Source organism: Cicer arietinum, chromosome 7, assembly GCF_000331145.2.
Source record: "Cicer arietinum cultivar CDC Frontier isolate Library 1 chromosome 7, Cicar.CDCFrontier_v2.0, whole genome shotgun sequence".
Taxonomy (NCBI): Eukaryota; Viridiplantae; Streptophyta; class Magnoliopsida; order Fabales; family Fabaceae; genus Cicer; species Cicer arietinum.
Window position 1 is genome coordinate 57,907,476 of NC_021166.2, and position 9,911 is coordinate 57,917,386.

The window sequence follows — 9,911 nt, forward strand, 5'->3', positions numbered from 1 at the left end:
TGGGCCTATAGGCCCACTAAGCCCACAAAATTTTAGGGGGCTGGGGCTTACTTTTTGGGAGCCTTTTAAATTATAAATTTTTTTTGCCCCTCTAATATGTGAACTGGGGCCAATAATTAGGGGGTTTGTCAAATTGACAGCTCTAGTAGGGAATAGGGATGGAGAAAATCAAATTTTTTACAATGACATTAATGAGTACAATAATAATTTTTTTAATGAAGAGCTTATAGAATATTCATTGTTATTTTGATTGGTGAGTAAATTTGCATGGATGATGGAGAATTTGGAAGAGAGATTATTCTTGGTGACAACTCTAGTTTAATTCGTTGTCTTCAATTAAGTTTAATTCGGTGTTTAACAATAACATGAAACTAATTTTAGATGTTCTTATTAATTTAATTTTTTTTTATTAATAATACGGTTAAATATGAGTTTAGTTCTTATGAATTTGTATTTCTTGCTTTTAATTCATGAATCCATTTTTAGTATATACATATTATTAAAAACCATACTTTTAATCTTTAAAAAAACTAAAAATTAGCAGTTTTGTAATTTGTATGAATTGAAAAGTGGATACAGAGACTAAAAATAAAATTCAAGATAACTATAAGAACTAAAAAATATATTTAACCTAATTGTAGTATATGAATTATTCATATTTTATAAAGTAAAAACTTAATTGCAGTTGTAGTCCCTTTATTTTTTATCAATTCACGAAATTGATTCTCATATTTTAAAAGTCGACAGTTTTGGTTCATCTATCAGATTTTTGAACAAAAAATATGATGATTTGACATATGATGTGACATACAATTTTATGATATAAAATCAACTAGATGCATTAATTTATTATATATTATTAATTAAATTACAAAAATATTTTTTTTAAGTTGAAAGTTAAATTTTTAGAAAATTTTATTGCGATTTTTTAGGCGGTAATTATTTTACATTATTATATCATATGTCACATTATTTAAAATATGTCACATCGTTATTTTTCAGTTAAAAAATCAAAATAAGAGACAAAGTCGGATTTTAAAATAGATGAATCAATTTAAATTGATAAAAATTGGAGGCTAATAAACTCAACTTTCACAAAGGCCTTATATGCTTCAAGAACTATCCTTTTCTTGAAAAATGATGGAACTTTAAAGCCTTTAGCTATTGAGTTAAGCCTTCCACATCCTCAAAGGAGATGAATTTGGTGTTATTAGTAATGTCTACTTGCCTGCAACTGAAGGTGTTGAAAGTACTATATGGCTATTTGGTGTTATTAGACATTTGGGATGCTATTAAGATATGGGTGCAAGACTGTGTCTCAATATACTACATATCACATCATAAAATTCAGCAAGACTCTGAACATCAAACTTGGTGGAAAGAAGTTGTAGAAGTGGGTCATGGTGACAAGAAAGATGAGCCTTGGTGGCCTAAAATGAAAACTCGTGAAGAGTTGATTCAAACTTGTAGTATTATTATATGCACTGCTTCAAATCGACTTGGCCCAGTTAGTATATCTTACACCCTACTTTATCCTTCAAGTGAGGAAGGGTTAACTTTTAGAGAAATACCCAATAGTATCTCCATTTAAAAAGGTGTTATTCAATTGTGAATAATTGTAGTTGTGGTTTTAAATAAATTGTGACACAAGGAATTTCAATTCCTTATACCACCACTTATGTATAATTCCAAAAACTTAATGGGACGACTTGAAATTAGTCATTCTGGAAATTGAAGGACACAATAAAATTTTAAATACATAACAAATAAAATAATTAAGTGTTTTAAATGAATTTTAGTTATATGCATTGACACCGTGAAAAATTATTACACACTTTTAATCCAATCTCATAATTTTGATGTGTTGTAACATTTTTTTTTTAAGTAATTCATTCTATAGTAATTTTCTAAAAGAGGTTTCTTACACAAAATTTTCTAAAATAGTTTTGTAAAATATTTAAATATTTTTTTTATCTATTACATATAATTGCATTAACTAATCAATCGAACTGAATATAATTACAATGAACAGTACAATTTTCTCTAAAAAATTTAAATTTAAAACATCTATTATTTTAATTATTTCAGGTTAGGTTATTTTTCTATTTTTTTTGGTAAGATATGTAAATATACATTGAACTTAAAACCTCTGTAATTGTGGGTGAGTTTGTAAATATAAAAACTTTCTGGTCTTTAAATATTAGCTCAATTATTGAGAAATACTGAAATTATTTGCGAACTAGACTGAACATACCAGCAACGGTTAAAACTTTGTACTATGTGTGCTATAAAATATCAAATTGATTTTCTATGAAGAGAGAGAAAGGAGTTTAGCGAAGCTTGATTCAGCGCGAAGAGCTTTTTAACTGAAACTGAAAGGTAGAGAAAAAAAAAAAAAAAAGGGAATGGGGAATCAGAAGCTCAAATGGACACAGGAAGAAGAAGAAGCGCTTATTGCTGGAATTGAAAAGTACGGCGCTGGTAAATGGAAGAACATTCTCGTTGATCCTCAATTCGCACCTTTACTCACTTCTCGTTCCAACATCGACCTCAAGGTGCTCTTCTTCTTAGGTTTATTCCATTTTTGCTTCTTTTTGTTTTTTAGTGAATATGCAAATTTGTTGTCCAAATTGCGAGCTTCCATCAAAATAATCCCTAAATTTTATGAATTAGTAAATATATCACCGAAACTGTAACACATTAGTCAAAAATGGCCCTAAGTTAATATTTGTTGTTAGAGACTATGACATGGTGCCATAAATGAACATTTTTTTTTATAATTTGGGAAACCGGCACTAATGACTATTTTAAGAACGTCTAATATGGGATTTGAATTATTCTCTTGAGGTTTCAATGCCAAACTCTTAACAGTTACCACTAAGCTGACATCTTGAAGGAAAATTCATGCATTTTCATGCCAATTCTAGGGATATCACCTCAAGATCCAATTCTAGGCATTGATATCATATGGGAAACACGGGGAAGACCACATGTTCATCTAGCGTGCCACTTATAATGATCAACTGCCAAGTTAACTGAGGGGATTCATTACAGTTTGTTGGATGTATTTGTTTATTCTCAACATTCGGAGACTAATTTGATTGATGCTCATAATTTAGTGGACCAATATGCTTATTCACTCACTCTTTTTGTTTTTTGTTTTTTATAATAATTTTTTTCCCTTTTATTCAGGATAAATGGCGGAATATGAATGTGAGTAATGGTACTCAAAGTTCTAGGGCACCCAAGCTCAAAGCTGCAGCTGCTCCTTCTTCTGATATTGTTATTGATGATTCTTCTCAAAATGACCAAGATGTTAAAAATCCTCCAAGGTATGTTAATCCATATATTCTCCCATACATATTATGCTATATAGTTTTACGGTACAAGGAGTGCTGTAATTATTGTAGAAAAAGGATGGAAAGAAGCAATTAGAGCATCACTTTTGTACTGGGATGGTCAATGGTTCGATTCCAATAGGAGATATATAGTTGATTAGTTGCAACTAGTGATTGCTCTTTACACATACAATAAACCCCCCTACGAAACAAAGTTTGTAATTCATAAGAAATTTGTGTTTCCTATTATAAGTTGACAGTTGCATGTTGGTCCCATTTCAAGAAATTTGATTAATTTTTAGTTCTTATATGTGACAATCAGTCTGCTCTGTAAGGGAATAAAAGGTTTTCAAATCAATGCTGTAGGTGTACATGTAATAGCAGAGGGAATTGAGAGGGATTTTGTGTATCTTCATGTGTTTCAATGCACTTGAACTCTAGTTGGCCGTATGGCTGAAGGATTTTTTCCCCTTTCACTAATCAATTCCCAGACCGTGCCTGCATCAAACATAATTCTTAACAGACAAGTCATTTATTATATATATGGGACCAGGGTGAGAATGGTTTTTTTAAAATAGGGAACAGAGTGAACATAAATGTCAGTTGTAGGGGCCAAAAGCTTGATTGAGCCTTTAATTTAAAGTCACAATATGTGTACTGCAAAATATATTGCATAAAATGCATTTCTGACAAAATGGATCAAGATTTTAAAGATAGTATTAATACAAATACACAAATAAAATCACTTACACAACAATTGTATTCAAAGCTATGTACAGTTTTATTTGTTCTGTATATTTTTTGTTAATTACTGGTTGTTTGCTGGACATTGAACATGTGTTTGGGGTACATGAGGTGGCAAATCTGGAGTTTTTATTTGAATTTATCAAGGCCCTTCAATCGCAATGAACTCTATTTATCATTTAGTTTTGATTTTGACTCTTCGCTTTGCTGCTTAAAGATAGATAAATTTACTTCCATGCTTCAAAAATTGGCTGATATGGATGTTATTCTTATGCCTTCGTATGTATGAAATAATATTATTGGGGAATTTTTTTGTGAATGTTGTTGAAAGTAACTTCTTATAATTCGAATTTTTGCTTTAGTGCATATTTTATTGTTCAATTTTCATGCAGTCCAGTCCTTTGAATGCTTGAAAGTTTAGAATAAAGGGAATTCATCTGGAATGAAATGATTTTTGTTGCACAAAATGATTTTCTTGTGAGTTGAAATAATAAACTGATATCATCACAGATGATTACTTTGCGATCCTGCCTGGATAAAGTCGTTAAGCACTCATCAATATCAATGATACCTTTAATTAATTGTGAGATTTAGTTGATATAGCAAACCATCCCATGGAGTGGGCTGATTTGACAGGTCTAACTGCATAAGTGTTTGATAGTCTGATGAAGAATTATGTTATCCACTCATGTACTTTATTTTGTAATATAATGACGCACGATGTTGCCAAGCTATTCATGCAGTTATAGTTTACACTGTAAAACATTTCTAGTTGACTAGTAGTGACTAGTGACTATCATTAGTTCTTTTGCTATTAATTTGATGGAGCATTTTAACATGACATGCTATTTGTTCAGTCAATTAATATATCATATAATGTGGGATTATTGGTACTTTTGTTTGTTTTATCAGGTATAATGCCATGGTTTTTGAAGCTCTATCTACATTAAAGGATACTAATGGTTCTGATCTAAATGCCATTGCTAATTTCATCGAGGTTAGATAAAGTTTTTTATTGCTTTTAATGTTTCCATATATATTTGACAACACACATAGTATACCATCTTGTGAGTTGGATTGAAATACCTGGTTTTGAGATTATGCTATTAAGATGATTTTACGTACCGATGCCTTGTATAGAAATGCATATAATTTGCCTTGATGTAAGTTGGAAGATTAGTTTATATGGAGTGTCTATTGTGCAAGTTGTTGTTTTGTATTGGGTATTCTACATGGTTTTTTCATTTTAGACTTTTAAAAGTAATCATAACCACATATAATGCTGCAGCAAAAGCATCAGGTTCCTCAAAATTTCAGAAGGGCACTGAGTTCAAGGTTGAGGACCCTTGTGAATCAAGGGAAGCTTGAAAAGGTAAATTAATCCTCTGTGATGCTTGTGTAACTTTGTATCAGTTATTAATATTTAATATTTCACCTTGTGAATATTTTACTTGTATTATTGTTAAAGCATGTTATTTGGTTGACTCTGCTTTAATGCACGTTGTTATATCTATTAGTGAGTGATTGCTGTTTCTTTTACGAAAATCACAAACAAACATCTGCCTGCCTCCTATGCTCCTCAATTTTTCCCTTGTATTTCTTAGCGTCTTTGTGGCTTTTCATTGTATTCTTAAGACCTTTGATTTTGTGGCTCTGCTGTGTTATTGTAAAAGGTCTTGGATGGGGTTGTAAGGGTCTTGGGTGGGGGATATTTCTGTAAATAGCGGCTGACCTTTGCTCTCTTCCATCGTCATCAAGGTTCCTACAAGCAAGTCTATCACCATTACAATAACTTCGATCCCACCTTCCCATGGAGACTCTGCACTCTTAAACTGAAATATCTCAAATCTTATTTTTCTTGGTGAATTGGACAACTTACCATCTACTGCAGGTACAAAATTGTTACAAGCTAAAAAAAGAAGCCTCAATGGAGACAAAACCACCTTCACCAAAACAAAAAGATGTCAAGCCGCAACGGCAATCATCCGTCTCTAATGATGTGCTGAAGGAAGCAGCTGATACTGCAGCATACAGAGTTGCTGATGCTGAACACAAATCATATCTGGCAGATGAGGCAGTCAAGGAGACTGAAAGACTCTCATGCCTAGCTGAACAAAATGATGCAATGTTGTTGCTAGCACAAAAACTTTATGAACAATGTAATGTAGATAAATATGCTTTCATACTTGTTAGTGAATTTGCAAATAGTGTGATTTTCTCAATAATAACCAATGATCTTGTGGGTCTATTTATGCAGGTTTGCGTGGTGAAACGATCAACTGGACTTAAGTTGGTCAATGCAAGGTTGATAAATAGATTCATTTTGATTTTGATATGTAAAAATTTGGTGTCCAGCGAAATGATATTTTAACAACTTTTTTCGGATGTATTTATCAGATTCCTTTTGCATTTTTATTTCTTAAAGGTGGGGGGAAGTCTTGTATGGCCGAACTTGTCTTTCTATTATGTTGTAAGAGTAACAAGACTACCAAATATTGAATGGAAATTGGATCCGAAGGGGGAGCAATAGAAACTATAAGACTTAACTGTATATTGCATAATACTATCTCACAACTGCTCCTCTCTTGCCAAAAGCTAGCCGTCCAAGAGTTCTTTTTCTTCTTCTCCATTGAAGAAAGGTGATTTTGGGAAACTTTTCTTCTTCTAAAATAACTCCTTTAAATTATTTTATTTATATTTAAAAAAATAGGTTACGCAAGTATTTAGTTATCTTTTGTATTTCGTCTTTTGACTTTTTATTGTTTTGTATGTAGTTTTTGTATGACATATTTGGTTTTCTGTTTTGTTGCGTTATTCATTTGATTTAGATTGACAGATAGCTTCGATTCAGTGCAAATTCAATCAATGATTTAGGCGTCTTTAAGGTTACAATTTCGGAGACATGGGTATTCAGGACACTTTATTTTTATTAAATTTGTAAACTTTGTCATGTTTGTATATATTTTGTTGTTTTATGCTATTAATTTAGATGTTACAAGTTTGTTCGCAAACTTATCATTTTCAATCCTAATGACTTTGAATTGTATTGTTGACCAGTATAATTTATATCAATTTAAATGACTAAATATCGTTATGAACTTTATGTTTGAATGTTGTCATAATTCAACTATTGTTCGAACTTGAGAGACCTTCGATTACGACTGAATCAAATGACTGATAGATAAATAAATAAATAAACTTATTTTACTCTTTGAAGTATATATTTTGATTAAAAAAAAGTTAAATGTTAGGTAGGCATCTATTGGATGTATAGTGAAGTAGCAATGTCAATCACAAGAAATTGAGGTTTGAACTGTGACAATTTTAAAATTTTGATTCGTGTGTTTAATTTAAATTAATTCAATATCAATATTGATTTGAAACATAATGTACAAAATATTCTGGATATGTTAGAAGTAAATAAAAAAAATTAGTTTATAGTAAAGTGTCATTTGTGTGTACAAATAATTAAAGATAAGGATATAAAGATTACACACAAATGTATATTGGTTCACCACACTCGGGTTAATGTAGTCCTTACAATCGTGAGATTTTTACTATGTGCTTTAGAACTAAAATGTTCTCCTTTACACATTTTCTCTTGATCACACAATCAATTACACTTCATATTTCAATCTAGAAAACGATTTTTATAGTCATCTTTCAATCTTGAAAGAACTTTTACAAATACATTCAATTTAACGTAAAAGATAGACTTGAATTAATTTCAATGCGTATGATAAAAAGTGTTTAGGATCTAACGTAAAAGATATGCTTTTAGTGATCCCAAAATTAATTCATTTGTCTGTTGTCTTTTATTTAAGACAACTAGAATGTTATGCAACCATTATGTCACCAATCTAGAGATCAATCTAGATATTATTCTGCAAAATATTTTGCATGTTTGTTTTTGTAAGTAGACCTTCAAATCTTGACTTTTAATTGTTTATTAAATATTTGAAAGTGCATTTGTGAAATGTCACCTGATTTATTGCATGTTGTCCTTTCAAAAAGATCTTTCTTGTCATTTGTTCTTTAATAGAACAAACTGAACATTTTGGTGAATGTTTTTTCATCATTCTTTAAACAAATGACTTAATCTTGAAATGATTTATTCTTCAAAGTTGATTCTTGTCATTTTGCGGAACCGATATAAATATTTATCAGTGCAATGAATTAGTTCATCATGACAACATTATTTCATAGCAATTGAGAATGTTGTCTTCTATGTAAAAGGAGAAAACTTTTGTTGAATCAATACTTCTACAATTTATCTTGGTGTTTCATGTGTTGTCTCTTGTCCATCAAGTATTACTGAGATACTTTAGTATATGTATGAATGTATTGAATACTTTTTTCATGAAGATGTTATCTTGAAGATGCAATAACTATTTTCTTGAATGGTTGATATATGATATATTTCTTTTGAGATTTTTTCATTATTGAGTAGATATTTATGCATTTGTTGATGTGAATGGCTTCTTGCTTGTCCATTTATGCAATTTATATTTCTTAAATAAAACTCAAGTGCAATCATTAGTAGATCACCGTTCATAAACTTAATAATTTATTTTAAAAGATTTATTGTCATTAAAATATATATCAAAAATGTTTTTACCTCAACAATATTCCCATTTTTTATGATGACAAACATTTTGAATAAATTCTAAGTTTTATAGATATAATAATAAAAAAAAAATTGTAAGAATGTTCATAAATATGCAATTAAACTTTCCCTAAATGCATGCAAGAGGTTAATCCTTAACATTCTTCATTAATTATTTTCATCATATATCCATCATATATTTATCTCCCCTTTTTGACATCTATCAAAAAGGTTGAAGAATAAAAGAAAATATGAAATACAATGTTTGGAGCAATAGTATGAATATATTGCACATATAAACCATGTGATTGATAAATGTATTAATATATCAAATTTGCATTAAACATCAAAGAGCATAACATGTATGATGATCAACAATCATTTTAGTCAATATTACAATCAAAATATTGATAATGATAACAAAAACAATATAACATAATTATATGCAACATTACATTTTTATTTTTGAAAGGTGTGGGGGGAGTCTTGAATTATCGAACTTGTCTTTCTATTATGTTGTAAGAGTAACAAGACTACCAAATATTGAATGGAAATTGGACCCAAAGTGAGAGCAATAAAAACTATAAGACTTAATTGTATATTGAATAATACTATCTCACAACCGCTCATCTCTTGACGAAAGCTAGCCACCCAAGAGTTCTTTTTATTCTTCCTCCATTGAAGAAAGGTGATTTTGAATTAAAAAAAAAAAAAAAAGATTCTTTTCTAAAATCACTTCTTTAAATTGTTTTCTTCTCTCTTTCTTTTTTTTAAAAAAAGTAGATTACAGATATATTTAATTTTCTTTTGTATTTAGTCTGTGATTTCGTTGTTTGACTTTTCATTGTTTTATTTGTTGTCTTAATACGATATTTAGTTTATCGTTTTGTTGCAGTGTTCATTTAGTTCAAATTAAAAAATAATATTGATTCAATGCATATTGAACTAATAATTTTAAAGCATTTAAAATTACAATTTCAAAAGTATGAATATTCTAAATACTTCATTTTATTAAATTAGAGACCTTAAGTAGAAACCAACAATTTCAATCCTTTACGGTATTTAGAATGCGAGAAATTGACAAGTTTTCGACCGGGTGATCTTATAGGCGTTTACCTATATTATATTGAGGTACCCTAATTGCTAGAACTTGGAAAAACATTGATTATAGTGATTATGAATTTTTCTTGAGAAATGTACAGTGCATCCCCACAGTTTTACCT

General features: G+C 29.9%; 1 protein-coding gene across 2 annotated transcripts; it reads left to right on the forward strand.

Annotated features, from left to right (window-relative positions):
- The first annotated feature begins 2,226 nt into the window (after positions 1-2,226).
- LOC101490444 (telomere repeat-binding factor 4-like) lies at positions 2,227-6,633 on the forward strand. 2 transcript variants are annotated; one of them, XM_004510353.3, is made up of 7 exons: positions 2,227-2,555; positions 3,193-3,332; positions 4,995-5,079; positions 5,371-5,454; positions 5,974-6,241; positions 6,340-6,386; positions 6,508-6,633. In XM_004510353.3, exons 1-6 carry the CDS (start codon positions 2,406-2,408, stop codon positions 6,369-6,371), a joined length of 759 nt encoding a protein of 252 aa, XP_004510410.1. In that variant the 5' UTR covers positions 2,227-2,405; the 3' UTR covers positions 6,372-6,386; positions 6,508-6,633. The 2 variants fall into 2 exon arrangements, with proteins under 2 accessions (XP_004510410.1, XP_004510409.1); XM_004510352.3 differs by having other exon boundaries at positions 2,228-2,555; positions 6,340-6,633.
- The last annotated feature ends 3,278 nt before the right edge of the window (positions 6,634-9,911 follow it).

Coding starts and splice junctions, on each gene's coding strand:
- LOC101490444 (XM_004510353.3), top strand. CDS start 2,406: ATGGGGAATCAGAAGCTCAAATGGACACAGGAAGAAGAAGAAGCGCTT. Junction 5,080..5,370: donor CCATTGCTAATTTCATCGAG/GTTAGATAAAGT, acceptor ATAATGCTGCAG/CAAAAGCATCAGGTTCCTCA. Junction 5,455..5,973: donor ATCAAGGGAAGCTTGAAAAG/GTAAATTAATCC, acceptor CATCTACTGCAG/GTACAAAATTGTTACAAGCT.